At 38.6% G+C, this 23516-nt stretch overlaps 3 protein-coding genes across 3 annotated transcripts; 2 read left to right on the top strand and 1 right to left on the bottom strand.

Annotated features, from left to right (window-relative positions):
• The first annotated feature begins 768 nt into the window (after nucleotides 1–768).
• LOC148904573 (complement C2-like) lies at nucleotides 769–21839 on the top strand. Its single transcript, XM_089024680.1, has 15 exons — nucleotides 769–1005; nucleotides 2355–2415; nucleotides 3186–3371; nucleotides 3737–3922; nucleotides 4279–4464; nucleotides 4828–5016; nucleotides 5874–6044; nucleotides 6679–6864; nucleotides 7230–7409; nucleotides 7685–7858; nucleotides 8256–8529; nucleotides 8907–9337; nucleotides 9411–9527; nucleotides 10748–10841; nucleotides 20774–21839. The coding sequence occupies exons 1-15, from the start codon at nucleotides 985–987 to the stop codon at nucleotides 21375–21377; spliced, it is 3060 nt and encodes a 1019-aa protein (XP_088880806.1). The 5' UTR covers nucleotides 769–984; the 3' UTR covers nucleotides 21378–21839.
• Nucleotides 11737–15331, top strand: LOC148904574 (uncharacterized). The gene has a single exon (XM_089024683.1). The coding sequence runs from the start codon at nucleotides 11759–11761 to the stop codon at nucleotides 14612–14614; it is 2856 nt and encodes a 951-aa protein (XP_088880809.1). The 5' UTR covers nucleotides 11737–11758; the 3' UTR covers nucleotides 14615–15331.
• Nucleotides 14649–17034, bottom strand: LOC148904575 (uncharacterized). Its single transcript, XM_089024691.1, has one exon. The coding sequence runs from the start codon at nucleotides 16941–16943 to the stop codon at nucleotides 15360–15362; it is 1584 nt and encodes a 527-aa protein (XP_088880817.1). The 5' UTR covers nucleotides 16944–17034; the 3' UTR covers nucleotides 14649–15359.
• Nucleotides 21840–23516: the final 1677 nt, after the last annotated feature.

The raw sequence follows: 23516 nt of genomic DNA on the forward strand, positions 1-23516 counted from the left end.
CTGAGGCTTTCCATCAATGTCATCCTTTCCCTGAGATGGTTTATTTGTTCTCCCTGAGGTGGTTCAATTGTACCATCCTTCTCTCTGAGGTGGTTCATTTGTACCATCCTTCTCCCTGAGGTGATTCATTTGTACCATCCTTCTCCCTGAGGTGGTTTACTTGTACCATCCTTCTCCCTGAGGTGGTTCATTTGCACCATCCATCTCCCTGAGGTGGTTCAATTGTACCATCCTTCTCCCTGAGGTGGTTCAATTGTACCATCCTTCTCCCTGAGGTGGTTCATTTGTACCATCCATCTCCCTGAGGTGGTTCATTTGCACCATCCATCTCCCTGAGGTGATTCATTTGTACCATCCTTCTCCCTGAGGTGGTTCATTTGCACCATCCTTCTCCCTGAGGTGGCTCATTTGCACCATCCATCTCCCTGAGGTGGTTCATTTGTACCATCCTTCTCCCTGAGGTGGGTAATTTGTACCTACTTCTCCCTGAGGTGGTTCTCTCGTACCATCCTTCTCCCTGAGGTGATTCACTTCTACCATCCTTCAATCTGAGGTGGTTCATTTGTACCATCCTTCTCCCTGAGGTGGGTAATTTGTACCTACTTCTCCCTGAGGTGATTCACTTGTACCATCCTTCAATCTGAGGTGGTTTGTCAAATAAAGAAGAATTCCTTCTCACATCTTAAGTCAATTCCCACCTCTCGTTATTCTTGTGCCATCTACTTCCTGCTTTGCTTGATTGAAATTAGAAACTCCCCCAAGACCACAAAAAAAAGTTCAACTCTCTCGAAATAAATCATATTGTGAAGGTCACCTAAATATCAATTTCTGTCCCTTTGATTTGTTCAAAATTGCAAGGTTATTGAAATAATTCCAAGTGCTTTGAGACTCAGACAACTAAGGAACTTTTATACTTAAGCTTAAGTGAGTTTCAATTTAATTGAGAATTCAAGGAAATTCGCAAAGATCTTCAACTGCAAGACCATGGCGTCTATAAACTTGAAGGTATGAAACGTTAAGAAACTAGTTTTTATTCAGTAGATTTTTTTGCAAATATTTCTATGTGGAAACAGGCTTGCTTGCTTTAGCATTGTACCTAGCTGAAAGATACAAACTAGTAAGTTCAAATACTAAGACATGGACTAATCATGGAGATATTTACTGATGAATGTGTTATTCAATATAATGATCGCATTAATAAACTTGCAGTATCAGAAAAGAGAGCGATGATAGCATGCCAGGATACGTAAAGACTTGCACAGAAATTGTTTATCAAGAACAAAGCATTCAAATAATATTATTATCAAAGATAGCGCCATACGATAACGATTCGGAAGTATCAAGCAGCATGCGAAAACAAGGCTTTATTTTATCTCCAATTGGCTTTTTTTTTTCCGTGAAAATTTCGAGTTCATGAAATGCTACAAATCATGCCTCTCTTGGCTGACATCCAGGCACCATGCTAAATGTGAGTTCCGGTATTTTATTAGGCTATAAAAATCTTGTTTATCCATAGCTAGCAAGGTCAACCTGTAATAAAATGCTGCCCCAACACGTCCAGCTCAGCCTGCAGGCCGTAATTTCAAAGTACCAACCTTTCGTCTCGTAATTGCGTCTGTACAAGGTCACAAAAACGCTTGAGATTTGATTTCAAATGCTTTCGTTTTTAGTAAGTGCGCACTTCAAACTTTCAAAATATTTAAGTTATAGCAATTTTAGATCTGTAGAGATCATATTTACCTTTTTAAAAATGGCTAGAAATAGTCTGCAAAAGCTTGAAAAGAAAAGTTCAGATTGAAATACTATCTGTCCTTCTAGAACATTCGGTTTCTCTCAACAGTGTGTCCAGCTAGCTAACCACCATGAGATATTTTTGCTTTTCTTCTATTTGGTTTGTGATTTTCTTTTCCTCCTAATAAAGAAAAACATGAAATAATAAAATCAACTACTAATTATTTGATATGTAAACAACGAAAACATCAGAAGATTAATGGATTAATTATAACCTGTCTCTGCATGTTCCGCTTCCTGCGACACTTACCTTCCGAGTCATTTTCTGGTTTTTCTAAATAAATAAAAAAATAGTAGTTTTATCCGCCGAATTTTGCTCGTCTCACTGCATTTTGATAGAAGATGATAGCGGACTTTCGCAACTGTATACTTGATAAATAATGACTTATTTTTTCGAAGTCCGGTTCATTTCATGCATTTTTCAAATCAATGTTCTTTCCGTCATCATCTCTTGCCAAAGGCCAGCAATGCTATTCTCCTAGCACAAATACATAGGCTTCATGGAATACTACTATCCATGATGATGATTATTGCGTTATACTAATTTAGATTTCATTTAACAGTTCATTATATGCGTTGTTCTCGTCTTGATCGTTCTGGCGGAACCTCTTCCATGGGCAACAGGTGAGGCAAGCAATTTAGTATACATTAACATGCACTTAAATGTATTATCACTATATAATCCCATATAAGCAACTATTGTATTATTTTCAAATTTTCTTTCCTGTCCAAATTAAAGACGAATTTGGATGGTTTCCATTTGCATCTTTCCGCGAGGGAAAACTATGACTTATGGAATCAGTCTAGTATAGTTTGGGATGATATAAGTAATCTGCAATACGACTACTTGTCTGTCCAATTTGGAAATAATTGAATTCAACCGGCCTCTTCCAATTTTGTCAGTCCTCGGATTTTATTAGCATGTAGTCCTATTACCCATACTAATACAAATTCAAAAATAATTTTATCTTATTATTAACTGTACACAATTGAACTCCATGCAAGCATAGCAGTGCAGCATGAAATTGGACTTCAAGGTTATAAACATCCATAGCACTGAATAATACCCCTTAAATCCATCTTTATCGCTACGAAGACTGAAGACTTCGTTAGTTTGATGTTTATCCTTCCTCTATTAACTATGCATGAATCACCTTATACCCTTAAACGAAAGACGAAAACTGGCAGTGCGACCAACAAAAATTGATAGCCACAGAACCATATTGACCTTCAAGGCGTCCGTCGTATTAAAGACAAAAAGAGCAATAATTTTGTTGCGCGAAAATTCCTAAAATCAAACTTTGATTGCTTTAAAAAGGGAACTTCAAACTACAGTGTAGCTAAGATTGAGCTACAATCTTTTTATTTTCTTCTATTTTTCGGGCGGGAAACAGAAAGAGAGGTTCGCTGCAACGCTCCTGGACAAATTTCTAATGGCAATCGAAGTCCTGCTGAAAGTATCCACAGCGCTGGATCCGTAATTCATTTTGATTGCGTTCCTGGATACACTATCAATGGTACTGCAAATCTCACTTGCATGAGCAATGGACAGTGGAGTGACGAGGTTCCTCTCTGCCAAGGTGGGAATTTTGTAATTAGTTAGCTAAGTTCTGAATAATCGACTAGTTGACACGGCTGCCATTACCGAAATATATGTACGTGTTCATACATGATAGTATTGCGACTTATCGTTCTAGTGCCTATTACCACTAATCGGGGACTTTATTATTATGGTGATTTTCTGATTTTCAGTCAGTCTCTCTCGTTTCATCAGCCAAAATGGCCGACACGGCTTTTACTTTCAGTGTAATTTATTGTCGTGGTTCAATGATTGCAAAGCAGCAATACATTTACCACTAACCAATAACACTATCATCAACAATCGTGATTTTTTATATTCTCCTTGAATGATTGAAAACCAGCAATACTTTTTCCACGAATGCAGAAAAAAGTGTCATCTGCAAAAAACCAGGGCAGATACGACATGGCATGCTGAACACAACCAATGAAACGTACAGTGCGGGCGAAGCTGTCTTTTATCAATGTCTTCCTGGATTTGAAATCCAAGGGGAAGCGTCTCTTACTTGTACTCAAAATGGAACATGGAGCAATGACCTGCCTGAATGCAAACGTAAGTTGTTTCTTTTCTTTTCTTTTCTTTTTTTCTTTTTGTTGCATATTTTGTAAGGGAAGTAGGTCTGCGATAAAGGGAACACCAATGAATACCTTTTTCTTGTGAAACTTTGTGTATGAAAATGATATTCAGAAAACGCATGCCCGGCTTTGTACTTTTCTATCAACATTTTTATCAGGAGTTTTTTCTTTGCTGAACAACGACATTTTCAAATTAATATTGAATTTTCTCTTTTTTCAATTTTCGAAAAAAATCATCTAATTTTCTAAACATTATGGCACAAACGTAAAACCCAAACACACTATAGCTAGAATAAACTAAGAGTTTATATCATTTATTTATTGTGGCAACAGGGAAAGAAGTTGTCTGTAAAGATCCTGGAAGAGTGAAAAATGGCAAGCAAAGCATCTCAAGAAAGAGATACAGTGTTGGCTCAAGAATTATTTATCGTTGTCTTTCTGGCTATAGAATTGATGGCAAAGCATTTATCATTTGTAGAAGTAATGGAAAATGGAGTCACAAAGCTCCCTTATGCGAAAGTAAGTAGAAACTATCCTTCTACTTTGCAGCTATAAATATTTTTTGCTTAAGATGGGAAAAGATAAAACTATTTTCCCACATTTCTTGCGCTCTCTCAACCAGTATATTTGCCTTCTTAGAGTGCTCTATTTATTTAGATTACCTGACTGTGCTGACATGAATAAGCAAGCATGCAAACCCTGGACTAATAAATTTTGAAGCCAATATCTTTTCTGGCATTTTACTAAGTATTCAGAACCATTTAAATTTATTCTTCAAATTTGCCATCCAAACATTATTATCTATTAAAAACCCGTTAGTCATGCCTGTAACATGTGAGAGCACTCTTACAGACATAAGTTCTTTTTTTCTTCTAACAACAGAAAGAGCTTTACGCTGCAAGGATCCGGGTAGAATCAGGTACGGCAAAAGAAGTGTTCAGATTAAAAGGACTCATCGTATTGGCTCAACAATTCTTTACCGATGCTATGCTGGCTATAAAGTTAACGGTACAGCCTCCATCACTTGCAAGAAAGATGGAAATTGGAGCAATGAAATTCCAACTTGTCAACGTAAGTACAGTTTGTCTGGAAAAATGAAGTTTAGTTATTGCACACCAAAGGAGGTTTGGAGTCTGCATGTCGTGCACGACAACAAACTCGTGAGCAATTAGTCGTTGACCGTGGCTTTACTTGCAATTTGAACCCCTCCAAAAATTAAATAATGATTTATGTGATTATCTTATATGACCAGTACAGTCATTTTTGGACAACTGCAGAACCGCATTTTCTCCTGTACGTCGAGGGTTTTCTATGGGTTTTCCGATTAAGTTCCACAGGTTTGTCATTTACTAGGCGTAACCCTCGTAAACCAAGCATATTGATGTAGATGATGATACAGATGCTGCTGCTGATGATGATGATGAAATGATTTACAGTTATTTTTATCTATTAATGTTGAGGCGACTTCCTATCTGATCTTCTTTGTCTTTAGCTGTCTCGTGCGGAAAGCCATTTCTGAGGTGTAATCCTCGTAAACCAAGCATGTTGATGTAGATGATGATACAGATGATGCTGCAGCTAATGATGAATTTATTTCCATTTATTTATTTGTCTTATCGATGTTGAGTCCAATTTCTTATCTGATCTTGTATAATGTCTTTAGCCATCTCTGGAATAGACGTTAGGTCACAAAATTATCTTGGATGCAAGGCTAACATGAAGATACAAAAGAAATAACACCTCTTCTCTATGGAATTTGTAACATTTCTTTTGTATGTTATCCCAGATCATTTTTGAGAGCGGTCCACTGCATGAATTTCTTACGTTTCTGCATATTGACATCTCATCTCAACAGATTTAATGGTCATGGGTTTAAAAAGGTCGTTTATATTTTGATTCTACTGCTATTTGTTTAACAACATCCGCAGCCATCTCGTGTGGGAAACCTTCACACATCAAGCATGGTAATTACACTGGCAAAGAGTTTACCTACCGCAGTGGGGTGACTTACAAGTGTGATGTTGGATACCAGCTGATTGGAAAACCTATGAGAAGGTGTAGAAGTAATGGAAAATGGACCAAGAAACCCAAGTGCGAAAGTAAGACCTCAAAAAAGTCCTTTGTGCTTCTGGCATTTCAGATTTTTACAAGCATGCGAACTAATATAAAAGGAGTTGCACATATTATGACAGTGCTGTATTACAGAGTATTCTTTAATTTGTGATTGGGGTGGGATATGAGGAGAAAAGTGCGCAAGTCAAAAAAGCAGCCAATAGAAGCATCCTTTTCCTATTTAAGATTGCTAAAGATACACCTATTTTAATACACGATGTCATTGCCAAAGGCGATAGGTAATAGGCGATGTGAGATAAGTCATTCCAAGATCCAAGAATAGCTGGGGTGACTTGTGTTACTGCTTCTTATTCTTGCTAAGAACATGGACCTTAGTGTTGAGACAGATCATGATTCAATGTTGATGTACTCAACGAAACCATTTCCATGTCGGAATGCGATGACAACGTTTTTTGAATTAGGTGTATCCAACTAAAAAATGCATCCAGCTATACGTCAAAGACGAAGTCCAAGATTTTAATGTGGGGATATAAGCTGGAAATTTACAATGGGGTACTGATATACTTATGCGAGAGTGCTTGATGAGCACAGGAATCTTAACCTGTGTTTGCCTTTTCAAAGGAATTAAGTGGGTTTTTTTTCACGTCTCTTTTCATACAGTTTACAAATGCAGAATAAAAGGAACTCTCAGGATCAGATATGGAAAAATAAAAACCACAGACAAAACGTACTCGCATGGTTCCACACTTCTCTTTAAGTGCAACAAAGGTTATGAGCTGGTGGGGACAGATTCCATAGGTTGTCTTGAAGGAAAATGGTCTGCTCGAAGACTACCCTACTGCAGAGGTTTGCTCTCATTCTTTCCATAGGAACTGGTTAAAGTGGATTTATTAATTGATTTTTCAATTTTCAGTCAAAAGTTTAGGAACCATCTCTTCAAACGTCGAGTGTTAATCAATTATCCTGTCCATGCTAGACCTATAATTAATTCCAATAGCGTTTCTCATTTCAAACGGTTTTTGGTAATGCATTTGTAGCAAAACAAAACAAAAGAAAAAGGGATACTGTTGAAGGGAATTGGAAATGCCTTCTTTTAGAATTGAATCGGTTTAACTTTTACTTTCCCTTTTTATTCATCCATTTTTCATGAGCTAGACGTTTGGGCCACGAATATGTAGGAAACTGTTGATATCACAAACCTCTTTTTACAGTCAAAGCCTGTCCGAATCCTGGGTTTCCTGACAACGGTCGCCGAATTGGAAATAATTTCCGCATTGGTCATTCTGTACGGTTCACTTGCCAGTCTGGATTCAAGCTCACAGGATCACCAGTGCGTACGTGTCTGAAGAACAAACAATGGAGTGGAAGCGTGGCTGTCTGTGACGATGGAAGTAAGTTCCCATTTCGTACCTAAAGTTGGATACAGGAAAAGAAATTTGTTAAACAGGCAAAAAGGGGTAGAATTAAGCTTCTTAATTCATATGAACGAGCTAAACAAAGAAAAGAAACACAAGCTTACTTACTATTCCTATAAAAATCTGTTCAATCACACGACGTCCAAAGTTTGGAAAGCGAAAATGGAATCTTATCTTCTCCCTTGATTATACAAAAGTGTTCCTATACATTTGAATTTTTGTCAACAATTGATTGGTCAATATGTTTCTAGGTACAGATTGTCCAATCCTGGGTACCCCCATCAGTGGTATCAAGAAAGGTAATCGGTACAGCTTCGGATCCGTTGTTCGGTTTGAGTGTAAAGAAGGCTATATACTCCAAGGATCGAGCATCAGGCGTTGTACTTTTAACGGCACGTGGAATGGAACCGAAGCTAAATGTGTTGGTAAGAAAGAGTAGTTCTTTATATTTGTTGACATTTACTATACTTTGAAGTACGATCTCAAGGTCGAGTTTGGCCCCAGTTGTGCATTTGCACGTTGCACAGTGCTGTACAATAGGGTACTAGGTGACCAGGTATGCTTGCAAAATACCGTGGAAAAGATTACCGTATAACATCCCATCCAATGGAAATAGTGGTATTCATGTTGATGCTACAATGACCAGATATATATCCGGGGGTTGTTATTGAAACGTACTTAACCTTCGATTCTTACAATCTATATTATATAAAGCCCCAACGTAAGAGTTTCGTTAGTCTAATTAAGCTATAATGTGAAAGCATTCTGCAATTATCCAATATATTAAAGGTCAGTAAAACTTCTCTCTTTTTTCGTACACAGACGAATTTCAACACTTCGTTAAAAACGTGAATGACACCGCAATTCTTTTCCGCAAAAACCTCGATGCTTTGATGGAGTACACCTGCTCCTCAGGGAACTCAACATGTAACATTACTGGCTTGGACACCAGGGCAAGAGCAATAGATCTTAGTGTACAAGGAGGATTGGATGTTCTGTTTGTTTTCGATGCCTCTTCCAGTATTAAAAAGAAAGAATTCAATCTTGCAAAAGACTTTGCTATAGCAATTGTCAGACAGCTGGGTGCGACGTGGAAGTGAGTGTTTAAAATTAAAAACATGAATACATGTATATGTATTACTTATATTTCAGTATCTTAGTTTCACCAGTACGTTTTCCAGTACACTTTTATTGAAAAAAGCAATTCTTCTACGTTCTTGACTTGGGCGTCCATTCTTGAGGAAATACAAGACAAGCGCACGTGCTGGTGCTTAGTTATAAAGCACGCGGGGGTTGCCAGAACAAGCGAAAAGTGTTAGGAAAAGCACGACGCGTAGCGAGTGTCCTGCCAATTCCCAACTGCACACAGCAAAGCAAGTGCTCCCAAACCAATCAGAACGCAAGATTTATGACAATTTTATCATAAAATTGTTTTAGTCGTTGATCAGAACATGTTTTTTCTAACATTTTTAGACCTAAGGGTACTAGAATCGCATCCATCGTTTACGGTACTAGGCCAGAATTGGTATTCAATCTTGGAGACCATGGAGCAACTTCAACAAATGGTGTTATAAAGAAGCTAAGAAAAATAAAAAGATTGGGTGGTGGCACTGCGACAAGGCATGCCCTGGAAATGGCTAGAAAAGCTGTGTTTGTGACAAGGAAGAGTCAACGACAACGTGCTATGTTTTTTATCACTGATGGCCGTTCTAACATTGGAGGAAAACCGGAAGAAGCAGCAAAAATTCTACGGAAGGAATACAACGTTCAAATTACTGCTATTGGAGTTGGGAAAAATGTACACCCTCGCGAACTTTACGCGATTGGAAAAAACGAAGAAGACGTGATTATGGTGAACGACTATGAAGAACTGAAAAAAGCAATTGATACATCTGTAAAAATTGGTAAGTTGGTTGGAGTACAGTCATTTGTATCAGTTTTGTTTTTAGAAAAACTATTTTTTGTTATTAATACCAGATTATACTATATGCGGAAAGAGTGATTATGACACGCGAGCAAGAATGGTTGGAGGTAACCAAGCTCATCGTAAACGATGGCCATGGCAAATTGGACTTCACAGAGTTCATGACGATGGTACGTGAAAATACCTTAAGGACGTTTATGGGCATTGCTCACTCGTATCCTCTCTACGCATTATAGTGTGATTAGTCCCCGTGCGCTCATCGTTATGACGTCATTCGATTGATTTGATTTTTTTAATCCGCGCGCGCTATTATATAGCGCTCCGTAAATGTCGGGTATGTTCATAAAGTCATTTCCTGGACAATAATTCTTGATAAAAAACCATCCCTCTAAAAAGAGTCGTCTATGGTAGTCTTTTTACATTTTACGCTTTAAAAAATTCAGTTACTAGTCGAGTTGGATTGGAGCGCTATCTCAGAAATTTGGAGGGGGGTGGATTATTGCCGGCTCTTTTATGTTCTGACGTCTTGGTCGACTATAAGCAACGTTCAGTTTGGCCATAGTATACAAAATCGCAAGATGAGTATTTCATTCTGTATACCAGGTTAGTTTTTGCGCTTGGAGCTTGAATACTTGAATGTTAGTGTTATGCTGTCTTAACTGCTTATCCATTCACTCACATGTCTGATGTACCGCAATTATACTACTGTGGTACGTGTGAAGTCTTCAGATGTTGTCCTTGTATCTTTATCTTTAGGCTTTTTTCAACCTTTCCTATGAAATACTTAGGATATGTATTTGCAGATAGGATATTTTTTCGCGTGTTCTAGCTAGCTCTTTCGTTTTATGTTCTTCCGTTAATGATATCTCCTTTGCCTTACGAAGAAAGGTGTGAGGATGGTGAGAATGGAATGGTACAGTCAAGATACCTGACTGTATAAGTTGATTTTTTATGGATGTCGACTAAGAATATGTCGTTCTTTTGTGGGGGAAGTAACAGTATTTAGGAAATGAAGTCAATTCTCAATTTTCTGCTCCATGGTGAATTGTATATTGTTGGTTATTGAGTGGAGGTGCCGGTGGAAAGCTTAACGGTGCTTTAACTATCATCGATATATGCTGTAGAAATTGCTTGATCTTCAATATTTTCCATTACCGTTCCATTCCATTAGACATAGTAGTCATAAATAGTCTGCTGGTAGTAGCAACCATCATATGAAGAAACAGAAGAAACTTGAGCACAAACTTATAGTAGTCTCAGGGTTAACTTTTCCTCGGTCATTTTTAGGGGTACCTCTAGAGGAATCGATGTACGTGGTTTTCTATCAAAGACCATCGTTATCTACCACGCGATAAGTAATAGAGTTTTAAAAAAATATTTTTGCTTTTAGGAAAGTTGAAATTATCCTGTGGAGGAGCACTGATTGACAACAGATGGGTTTTGACTGCAGCACACTGTTTCGATAACCATCCCAATCCAGAAACGTAAGCCTTACACAAGCCTTATGATAAGAATATTAATGATGAAAAGGTAAATTATACACCGTGAAAAAGATGAAAAAACTTACTGGCGTTTCGGACGCTAGTCCTTCGTCGGAGTAAAAGAGAAAGAGGTGGTAGAGAGGCGTGTATATAAGATAGAATAAGACAAAGGAAACCAATGAGAACAAGGTAGGCAAGGAAACAAAACCAAACAATTGAAAGACAAAAGAAAAGGTTAGTTGAAAGCAAAGCGTTCATTAATCCCGTTGGGACTAAGAGTGCCCAATAGGTGAATAAGCCGCATTTCTTTGGTCTTGCGAAAATCATTATTGCCGTTAATCAAAGAAAGACCGAAAACAATGAAGTCAGAAAGAGAATGATTAGCTAGATTAAAATGCCGGGAAACTGGTTTGGTGGGATCGTTATTGCGAATATCGTAAAGATGATTGCAAATGCGATCACCAAGACGGCGGCCAGTCTCGCCCACATACAAAAGATTACAGCGGGTACATTTAATACAGTATACAACATTAGAAGTGGTACAAACAAAATGGTCAGTGATTTTAACAGTGGATTTAGGACCAACAACAGAAGTGTGAGAAACTATGTGAGGACAAGTGTAACAACGTTTACGGGAACAGCGAATAGTACCAGGTTCTTTGTTAGAGGGAAGAACTCCCTTGACCAAGAAAGAACGAAGATTACGATCACGTTTATAAGAAAAAAGAGGGCGGTTGTTGAAAATAGCAGAAGTGCGAGTATCAGAGTCAAGCAGAGAAAAGTTGCGGTTAACAATTCTCGGTTTTCACGTGACGTCACGAGCGGATTAAAACTTAGTGTCCGCCATATTGGTGCACAGGAAGCTCATTAGCATATGTCAAATCACACACGAGCGCTTATGTTTTGATTCGAATTATGCGATGTCCGAGGATTTACTCGTCGATATTTCAAAAAACGAAACCCAAGAACAGAAAAGAATTGAAGATACCTCTTCAATTGTCTTATCTGAATACGCCAAAAAGCTTGAAAATCACATTCGAACGAGATATTTAAAAAAAATCGAAGGTATTGGAGTCGACCCCGCGTGTTTACAAGGCGAGAAGTTAGATGCAGAATGTCTGCCACCGATCGAAGCCACCGATCTTCTCTCTTATCTTGTGCTGGAAACCAGCTTCTATACTTTAAGGCAGTTCAAGGCTTTCAAGAGTCTAGAGAGTTACAATCAAATGGTATCGGGCTTCATAACGAGCGTTCAAGGAAAAGCCATTGGAAATAAGTTCGTGGTGTTAGGAAAAGTTCGTCATTCGCAGCGAATGAATGAACCGCCAATACCAATTTGGATTATCGCTAATGGAGAAGGAACGATAATATCTGCCCACTGCCTTGGTTGCAAAGCAGGTCTAGCAGAGTGCTGCTCTCATGTAGGGAGCGTACTGTTCTATATTGAGGCGTGGAATCGTATACATGGAAAGTTGGCCTGCACAGAAGTGAAATGTACGTGGCTACTCCCAACTTACGTAAACGAAGTACCGTACGCTCAAGTTGAAGACATCAATTTTAAATCAGCTCGAAAGTTGAAAGATGAATTAGACGTTAAAATTGATGGTGTACAACCTTCGACTAGCACTCCGGTAGGGAAAACGAAGTCCGTCCCAAATGTCACCCCTACAGAAACGGATATGAAAACCTTCTTTGCAAAACTAAATGAGAGCCAAAAAAAGCCTGTCATTCTTTCTCTAGTGGCTCCTTATGCTGATCAATTTGTACTAAAAAGTCGGCGTGTTCTAACGATACCATCCCTTTACAATCATGAGAATCTGAAGCTGAACTACCCAGAGCTGTTACAAAAGTGCTGCAAAGTCGAACTATCTCTTTCTGATTCCGAGATAGAATTAATAGAACAGGAAACAAGGGATCAATCAAAAGGAACTGCGTTTTTTAAACATAGAGCTGGTCGTGTTGGGGCTTCAATGAGTTATTCTGTTGCCAATACAAATCCTGACCAACCATCTATCTCACTTATTAAAAACATTTGCTATCCACAGTTGTTTAGTGTGCAATCTAAAGCAATCAATCATGGAATCAAAAATGAAGGCAAAGCCATAGAGACTTACAACCATCTCATGTCTGCAAACCACAAAGATTTTGTACTGATAAAGTGTGGAGTTTTCATTGATAAGCAACATCCCTGGATGCATGCAACACCTGATTTCCTCTGTTCCTGCTCCTGTTGTGGTGATGGGTGTGGAGAAGTAAAGTGCCCTTACATTATTGAAAACTGGGACTTTGAAAGTTATGTGCTTAAGAAAAGTTCTTGCCTAGAGAAAGTGAATGGAATATTTCGACTAAAGAGAAAGCACCAGTATTATTACCAAGTGCAGCAACAATTGTCTATAACTGGTCGCCAATTTTGTGACTTTGTCGTGTGTGCATTCAGCGAAAACAAACCTCAAGTCTTCATTGAAAGAATTCTCCCAGAAACAAGTCACTGGGAAGCTATCGTTCCCAAAGTTACAAAAGTATGGCAGACATGCATACTACCTGAGATTCTTGCTCGATGGTATACAAGAAAACAGCACTTACCTGAAATAAAACCAGCAAACAAGTCCTCTGGTATTTGTTACTGTGGAATGCCTTCTCAAGGAAGAACTATTCACTGCAGTAACCCAAAGTGCCTAATAAAGGAATTTCACCAGACATGTTTGCATTTATCAGATTCAGTCCCTGATGTTTGGTACTGTCCTAACTGCCGCTTGCTAGCAGAATTTCAATGCAAAAAGCCAAGAAAAGCATCAAAGCCAAGTTCTACTAAGTGCACACATAATGATCAAGCTTTGAAACTGGACAGTATTTGTGTATGTGGCTCATCACCAATGATGAATGAAAGGCTTCTCAAATGTCACAGTGAAAATTGCCAAAATGGAAAGTTTTTCCATCTCCAGCGTCTGGACTATAAAAGAATGCCTAACAATAGTCAAACTACGTGGGTGTGCAGCAATTGCAAGGTGTCTCAAGCAGCCAAAGTAACTGCATCTAGTTCTATTGGTCCTACCACTTGTTCTTCTTCTTCAAAAGCCAACACTGTTAGTGCTGCATCAACAAGCCAATTAAAATGTGAAAACAGTATTCCACAAATGCAAGCAGCTAAATTGGACAAAAAGGAAAGTACAATCATTGGTAATAATGCTAGTGCTGTATCTACTAGTTATTCATCAATTATTGATTCCAGTGATGATGAATCGGATGTCAAAATAACACAAGTGACTAAAGGGGTTTTAGACAAGAGGGCTTCCCTTGGTAGCCTCAATGACAGTCATTTTGACATCATTAATTCACCTACTGGATGGCTGGACTGTACAATAATTCAGAAAGCACAAGTACATCTACAGAAAGTCAATCCTCTGATAGAGAGCTTTCAAAAAACAACCCTTGGCCCCATTAGGAACTTTGATGTTGTCACTTCAGAATTTGTTCAAATATTACATACAGGACATATGCACTGGGTCTGTATAAGCTCTATTGGATGTAGACCAGGCATGGTCAACCTTTATGATAGTCTCTACCATGATATCATTGCCAAAGAGGTTGAAGAACAGGTAGAGAGTTTAATGGCAGACAGCTATGTAGGCATAGAAAATGTAACAGTCCAGCAACAACTGAATGGGAGTGACTGTGGAATCTTTGCCATAGCATTTGCTACGTGTCTGGTTTATGGTTTCAGCCCACGAGACTTTACATTTGACATACCCAAAATGCGCCCACATCTGGCTCAGTGATTGGAAATTGGTAAAATTACAATGTTTCCATCAGTTTAGAATATGTGTTTAGAACACGCTAGTGTTCACTAGCCATCATCTACTCTTTATTTGAAACAGTAATGTTGTTTTAGAAGAGCAAATGCATTAATACCATGAAAGAAATACAAAGTTGTTAATAATCATAGTAGCTATTTAGCAAATAACAGTTGGTTTCGATCCACTAGAATATTCATTACACAAAAACATATCTATACACCTATTTCATTTAAGAAAGGTTGTCATCGCTAAAGGAGAAAGGTGATAGGTTATTCATAGTTCCAACAATCACTTGTTTTTTTTTTGTTTTTTTTTAATGAGTTTTGAGATATCCAGTGTTGTTTGTAGCCTGAAAGAACTTTAAAGGCTTTGATTATTTGCGTTTATTTTCATATATTACACCTTCGAATCGACTATTGCCTTTGGCAGTGACAACTGTTTTTTTGAAATAGGTGATACAAAAGACCACTATATTCTATTGTGCTTTAAATGCAACAAAATAGTAGTAAATTTGAGAATTAATAATAAACAATTAAGATACACTAGTTTTCATCAGCAATGTCCAAAAATAAAATAGCTACTCTGACAGGAACAAAGCAGAAAAATATTTCTTGTGTCACCAATACATTATGACATTTTGAATACAAGAATATCCTGGTATTTCATTTTTATCTTTATAAATAAATTCAAATTCTTAAATTTTGGTAATAATTAGTATGTTTATAATCTAGTCAAATGGAATGATTGGTGGACAAAGGTTAACAAGACCAGAACACACCCTTAAAATGATATCAATGACTGGTACCTGTTCCTTATTGCTCATGAGAAAGTCAGTGCTCAGTGTCCCTTTCAGAATTGTGTACTTGCACCTCAGCAAACCGATTACCCTCTCCACATGAATTCTGACATTTGCAATTCCTCGGGTGTTCTCAACATCGATGGGGTCCAGCTGGCTCTTCCCCTTAGTAAACGCTGGTATAACAAGCTCTGCTCTCTTGAATGCCACACTTTCATGAACTGTAAATCCCCTGTCGGCCATTACTAGATCACCAGGCACAAGTTTATTTAAAATACCACAGTTTTCAGTGAGGAGCTTATCAGATGTTCTGCCACCCCAGGCCTTTGATACAAAGGAAATGGTGCCTTGTGGAGTGATTCCAATTAATACCTTTACAGTGTTGTGGTGTTTGTAGGAGCTGAAGGTCTGGGCTCTTGCCAGCAGGTTGGTAGGCCTTTCTATGAAGACCTCAAAACAATCAATAATCACTGTTGTCTTCTTTCCAAACGAAAACTCGAAGCATTGAGGCATTGTTCTCCATAGTTCATCCCGCTCAGGCCAATATATTAGTTGAGAGAGTCGTATGTCCATGATTGTTATCCAGGTAAAAAATATCCTGGAGACAGTTGGTGCAGACACTTCAAAACGGTATGCAAGATCCAAGTATGGCACATTAAGTCGGAGTTTCATCAAGACCATGACAAGTTCCTGGAACTTCGTTAAGCTCAACGACTTTCTTGCCACATGAGGGGCTACATGTTCATATACAGCTTGTAAAATAGTAGCTGAAGGCAATCCAGTGTAAAATAGTACCTTCCCATCTTCCAGCATATCTTCGCGATCGAAAGGGGCTTTCTTTGGCTGAGAAAACATATAATCTAACTCCTCAGTTTGTGTGCTTGACTCGGTCATTTCTGGATTAACTTCGTTTGTTTGTGTGCTAGAGTCAGTGATCTTACAAAGTTCCTCCAGCTTCGAAGTAATCCCGTCCAATAAATCGCCATCTTGGCAGTGCAACTTTGATTTATCACTCGCTGATTGAAGGTCATTTGCGATCTGGCTGATTTCCTCAGTTAAAGAAGGAGAGTCAAAAGAAATATTGTCGATTGTAGCGCCTTCTTCATCCAGTTTCGCTACCTTTGCAGCTGACTCGAACAATGCTCTTTCCTGTTGTCTCTTCCTTCTCACTTTTGCACGTTCACTTCGCGCGGCTTGAAGATCAGAGTTTTTCTCACTTACTACTGTTTTGTTGTGTCCCAAATTTAATGTAGGCACCCAATCGACGTTAAACTTATCCCAATTGGCAGCAGGTTTTCCAGAAACGAAGTGACGGCTGCAAATTCTCCCACTGTTGATGATTTCTTCGGATAACCCAACCCTACTAATGGCGGCCAACCACTTTCTACGTCGTTCAATCGACAGCTCTTCTGCCTCCTCTCCTTGACTTTTTCTAACCGATGGAACACGAAAGAGGGAAATTCCCTTATCACGAACACTCCTGGTATGACAATTTACCATTAAACAAAGAACCATTATAGAAAATGTGCTGAAAATATTGACTTTTAGTCGCTCGATTGTGATGAATCTCTTTTGTTTACACTATGTTGTGCACCAATATGGCGGTTAGCAACCGTTGTCATGCACCAAGTCACGTGGGTGAAAACCGAGAATAGAGTTGTTCCGCACAACTACCTAGCGTATGCAAATTTTTAAGTAGATCCGTAGTGCATGTAAATGATGCAAAATTAACGATACGGAACGCACGCGCCAGTGAGGTTATCAGCTCAAAATGTTCAATTAATCACGGTCCGTGAAAAGAACACTCTAGGTGTTAATTTTTAACCTTATTAATAACATGCTTCCTTTGTTCAGTTGTTTCCTAAATAAAACAACTAACACTTTTATTATTTCAAAATACTTATTTTATTTCATGCAAATATTACGAAATAAGTTTTCTTTACATTTCATCTATTTTTCTGTCAAGCTTCTCAAAAGCCCTAGACATAACGGCCATGCTCTGCGTGGCTTTCTCGCACATTTCGGTGTGAGCAGTTTGTGCTGCCATAGTCGCTTCTCTCACAGTTTTAGTTTTCTTTCGCCTCGGCGGCTCCTCGGCAGCTAAAGCTCCCTCGTCGTCAGAGGAAGGTGAATTTTCGAAGTGCGCAAACTTTTCTTCCTTTCTTTCCTCTGGCTTTCTCTTCTTTGCATAGCGCATTTGAGACGCAACCACTTTTTTCGCCAACTTTGAAGAGCTCTCTCCTTGGTGATCCTGGCGTCTTGGCTGCACCTTTTTTGCAAATTCCACACGTTGCGTTTCTAACAAACTGTAAATAGCACGATCGAACGATCACAATTTTGTGGCCATAAAGAATGCATTTGGTTGTGTTTTGTTGACTTCTAATTAAGCTGCGGTCAAGATGGAAGGTCAAATTTTGCGACAGTTTTCCATGTTTCTTATGGCTTCTAGTCAAATGATTCACGCCTTAAGTTTGGTTCCGCCTCCTTTGGACACTGATCATTCTGCAGAACTACGACTGTTAACGATGGTTGTCAATACTTTACTTCAATTTCTACTGTTTGTGATGTCGATCAACCCTCCTTTAATGATTCAATTGCCGCTTAGAGACTTTTTTACAATTTTCATGGTCACGTATTTGCTGGGCGTGACGTCTTCGCACTCATCTGCAATCAACGATATCTTTTCTGGTTGAGCACTGGCGAAACTCCTGAAACATTTCTAGAAATATCAAGACAAACTGCGCTGGAATTCTTGCTGTTGACAAGGGGTGGTAATTTAAGGCAAAGAATGGGGCGATTTAAGCTTAACCCAATTAACCGCTTACTTTTGGTTTTGATGTGGATCAGGAAATATACCCATGAACATACCTTAGCTCTTCTATTCGATATAACTCTATTAACTCTGATATAAGCCCTCAAACCGTATCTGCCCATATTTATCAGGGCGTTATGATTCTATGGCGGCATTTCTATGCCCAAATATCATGGCCAAGAATCAGGGAATGGAATCAATAATAAATGTGTAATAAATGGCCAGAGTTCCCTAATGCAGTTGGCTGTATCGATGCTACTTCAAATCCCTTCTACAGAACCACAGCGAGAGTTTTACAGCGGCCATAGGCATTTTCATCTGTTAAACATACAACTTATATGCGATAACGAAGGGCACATACGATTCCTTCAAGCAGGATTTCTAGGGCGCATGCATGATTCTCAGGGTTTTCGGCTTATGGAGGCCGTAGGACCTGGCCGCTTGTTGGATTTACCTGTAGGAGTTGTGTTGTTGGCTGATAAAGGCTCCCCAGATGACCCTCCTTTGCTTACGCCTTTCAGGCAAGCACAGATCAGACGAATGAGAAACAATAGAGAAAGGCGACGGACGAGAAAGTTCAAGCAAACGTGTGAAGGTAGAACATATATTCAAGCACCTGAAAGATTACAAATATACTACGTTTATATAGCGTCACCCAAGGTGGATGCTTCATATGGTAATTGAGTTATGTACATTTTTAAACGATCGCCATATCTCCCTATTTGAGGAACGATAGATGCTTTGAGCCAATGGAATAGAGCAATTTTAATAGCTTTGCAAGAATAACTTTATAATGTAGAAAACGTATTTCGTAATATTTGCATGAAATAAAACAAGTATTTTGAAATAATAAAAGTGTTAGTTGTTTTATTTAGGAAAAAAACTGAACAAAGAAAGCATGTTATTAATAAGGTTAAAAATTAACACCTAGAGTGTTCTTTTCACGGACCGTGATTAATTGAACATTTTGAGCTGATAACCTCACTGGCGCGTGCGTTCCGTATCGTTAATTTTGCATCATTTACATGCACTACGGATCTACTTAAAAATTTGCATACGCTAGGTAGTTGTGCGGAACAACTCTAATGGGTTTAATGGAATTATTAATAGGATGATACGTAAGAGTGAAAGGAATGCGATCATTATAGGGACGAGTGTGAGGAGTAAGAGCGGTGGTACGATCAATAGTAGAAACTTTACGAATGGCGTGATCAATAACATGAGCAGGATAATTACGCTTGAGGAAGAAGGAACGCATCTCAGAACATTTAACAGAAAAATCAAGATCATCATACACAAACGACGAAGACGAAGAAATTGAGAGAACGGAATAGCGTTAAGGGTGTGCTTAGGATGAGAAGACGAGTAGAGTAAATAAGAATGAGAGTCAGTAGGTTTGTAGTGGACACTAGTGCTAAGACGGTCGTCATTAACACTAAGCAAGATGTCAAGGAAAGTGACTGATGTTTCACTAACCTCCCACGTAAAGTCTAAGGCAGGGTGAAAAGAGTTAACAAAAGAGATGATCGCATTCCTTTCACTCTTACGTATCATCCTATTAATAATCCCATTAAACCCATTGTTAACCGCAACTTTTCTCTGCTTGACTCTGATACTCGCACTTCTGCTATTTTCAACAACCGCCCTCTTTTTTCTTATAAACGTGATCGTAATCTTCGTTCTTTCTTGGTCAAGGGAGTTCTTCCCTCTAACAAAGAACCTGGTACTATTCGCTGTTCCCGTAAACGTTGTTACACTTGTCCTCACATAGTTTCTCACACTTCTGTTGTTGGTCCTAAATCCACTGTTAAAATCACTGACCATTTTGTTTGTACCACTTCTAATGTTGTATGCTGTATTAAATGTACCCGCTGTAATCTTTTGTATGTGGGCGAGACTGGCCGCCGTCTTGGTGATCGCATTTGCAATCATCTTTACGATATTCGCAATAACGATCCCACCAAACCAGTTTCCCGGCATTTTAATCTAGCTAATCATTCTCTTTCTGACTTCATTGTTTTCGGTCTTTCTTTGATTAACGGCAATAATGATTTTCGCAAGACCAAAGAAATGCGGCTTATTCACCTATTGGGCACTCTTAGTCCCAACGGGATTAATGAACGCTTTGCTTTCAACTAACCTTTTCTTTTGTCTTTCAATTGTTTGGTTTTGTTTCCTTGCCTACCTTGTTCTCATTGGTTTCCTTTGTCTTATTCTATCTTATATACACGCCTCTCTACCACCTCTTTCTCTTTTACTCTGACGAAGGACTAGCGTCCGAAACGTCAGTAAGTTTTTTCATCTTTTTCACGGTGTATAATTTACCTTTTCATCATTACTGTTTCATTAGAAACACCGACGCAGCTCACACTAGTTTTTGGCTAGTTATATCTTCTTGATAAGAATATTAATTACTTTAAAGCACGTATATAGTTAAAGCGATTATCGACTCAAAAGCTTTTTCTTTTCCAGTTAACAACGGAGTTCTCGACCTAAAATTGCTTAAATGTAGTGTGTCTACTTTCTTTTTTAGGTGGACCGTAAAAGCTGGTGATTATAGTCTTGAGGAACAAGACCCCTCGGAACAAGAATCACAAACTGAGGAGATCTTCATTCATCCTGACTACAGGACTAAGCCATTATTCGATTATGACTTAGCACTAGCTAAACTTCGGCAAGACGTCAAATTTGGTCCCTTCGTCCGCACAGTTTGTCTCCCGAAAAAAAATGAGGAAATTATTAAACCTGGAAATCATGGGTTTGTAGCAGGTTGGGGTGCTACTGAGATACTTCTACCTAAACTTCCCGCATCTGCTGCCAATCGTAGATCTAAGGTTCTTCTACAATCGGCATTCGAAATTCAGAAAAACAAGCTTTGTAAAGAAAAAACAAAATTCCATTTCAACTTGAATGTCACTTTTTGCGCCGGAGATGGCAAGGGCGGAAACGACACGTGTCATGGAGACAGCGGTGGCAGCTTTGTAAGGCAGATTGTACGCGATGGTCAATTGAGATGGGTGACTGCTGGCCTGGTCTCGTGGGGGGAGGGGTGCGGTTTGAAAGATAAATACGGATACTACACAAGGGTAGCCCCTTTTGTTGAATGGATCGAGAAGACCATGAGAGAAGAAAAGTGAAAGAAATAATGACTAAATGATAAATAAAATTTGTTTTTAAAAAATTGTAGGCTTTTGTTATACCAATAATTATGGCTGCGCAATAATGGCTATTCACTAATAATCATACAATGATATTGAAAAATGAGAAATTTTTTAAGGTGTGAGACGCAGGTACCAACTATTATCTGTTAATCATCGTTTCTTGGACGCACAATAGAGTCACATGTATCTGATAAATCCAAATTGTGCTTCAGATTGAAAAAAGAAATCGATTACATAACAAACGACTATTTTGATTCCAAAACATACAAACGCCAGTTAGTAGACAGAGGGATGCAGTTACTGTATTGCAAGAGAAATATCTAACTAGATCTAGCTGTTGGGGTAAACTAGAATCATCTTAGATTTAAATTAAAAAAATAGTTTTGGAGGTTAAATATGTAGAATAGTGCATTTTGAATAAAAAACGTGTACCAGATATCTAAGTCTTATTTGTTAATTTTCTGAAAAAGCAGATTTCAAAGATACACTTAATGGGGAGGAGAGACCTTAAATCAAATTGGTTATTCTTCTGGGCCCATCTTTATGAGCATAATTCTATTTGTATCATATTTTTCAACACTCTTAGGGAAATAAGATGGCAAAATAGCGGCCATCCGAGAGGATATTCTAAAAATATTGACAAAAAGGATGCCCAAAGAACAGGATATGATACAGTATAGTTACTTTGCCTTGTTTTGGAAAGTCCCACTTGATTGAAGTAATGGTCAATTTTAGACCCAAAGACTTGAACAAACATGCTTCTCTTGGCTGGCATCCAGGCACCATGCTAAAATTCAGTTCCGGTAATTTATAAGTCTATAAAGATCTTTTTTATCCATAGCTAGCAAGGTCAACCTGTAAAGTGCAGCCTCGACACATTCTTAAGGGTTGTTTTCAAGCTGCTCAAAGAGGAACTGAGAACATGATCCAGTAAGATCAGCAACACGCATCCGCAATAGCTACATCTTCCAACAAATGCAGGTATTGATATTTTGTCATTGTGTCCACTTATTGCACTAAAAACCTTACACTCTATAACCCAAGATCTAGGATTTTTTATTTGATTTAGTGTTGTATGGAGGGAAAAGCCCAATGCAAACGGACTAACGTGTTAGGTTAAGGCCTGTGTAGTAAGCATATAGTAAATAGTGAAAAAGGTGGACAGACAGACAGACAGTTTATTGAGTCAGTTTATCTCTTAGACAAACAGGAAGTTCCATGCAAGATCACTTCACTAGGCAGCCACTTACCAATGATTAGGCCTTCACCAAAAGGTAATTCAAGCAGACAGGAAAGTAGTCCGGACAGACAGACAATAACACCAACGTACAAGAAACAGGTAGACATTCTTTTCTTAATGATTGTATCTTGATGATTGTATTGGTGCTACTTCTTGTTCGCGTAATGACTTAGATTCTTTCATCTCTTTTGTTAACTCTTTTCACCCTGCCTTAGACTTTACGTGGGAGGTTAGTGAAACATCAGTCACTTTCCTTGACATCTTGCTTAGTGTTAATGACGACCGTCTTAGCACTAGTGTCCATTACAAACCTACTGACTCTCATTCTTATTTACTCTACTCGTCTTCTCATCCTAAGCACACTCTTAACGCTATTCCGTTCTCGCAATTTCTTCGTCTTCGTCGTTTGTGTAGTGATGATCTTGATTTTTCTGTTAAATGTTCTGAGATGCGTTCCTTCTTCCTTAAGCGTAATTATCCTGCTCATGTTATTGATCGCGCCATTCGTAAAGTTTCTACTATTGATCGTACCACCGCTCTCACTCCTCACACTCGTCCCTCTAATGACCGCATTCCTTTCACTCTTACGTATCATCCTATTAACATTTCCATTAAACCCATTGTTAACCGCAACTTTTCTCTGCTTGACTCTGATACTCGCACTTCTGCTATTTTCAACAACCGCCCTCTCTTTTCCTATAAACGTGATCGTAATCTCCGTTCTTTCTTGGTCAAGGGAGTTCTTCCCTCTAACAAAGAACCTGGTACTTTTCGCTGTTCTCGTAAACGTTGTTATACTTGTCCTCACATAGTCTCTCACACTTCTGTTGTCGGTCCTAAATCAACTGTTAAAATCACTGACCATTTTGTTTGTA

This window comes from Actinia tenebrosa, unplaced genomic scaffold, assembly GCF_029948245.1.
Source record: "Actinia tenebrosa isolate PJP-AT-01 unplaced genomic scaffold, QUT_ActTen_1.0 PGA_scaffold9__36_contigs__length_13948895, whole genome shotgun sequence".
Lineage (NCBI taxonomy): Eukaryota > Metazoa > Cnidaria > Anthozoa > Actiniaria > Actiniidae > Actinia > Actinia tenebrosa.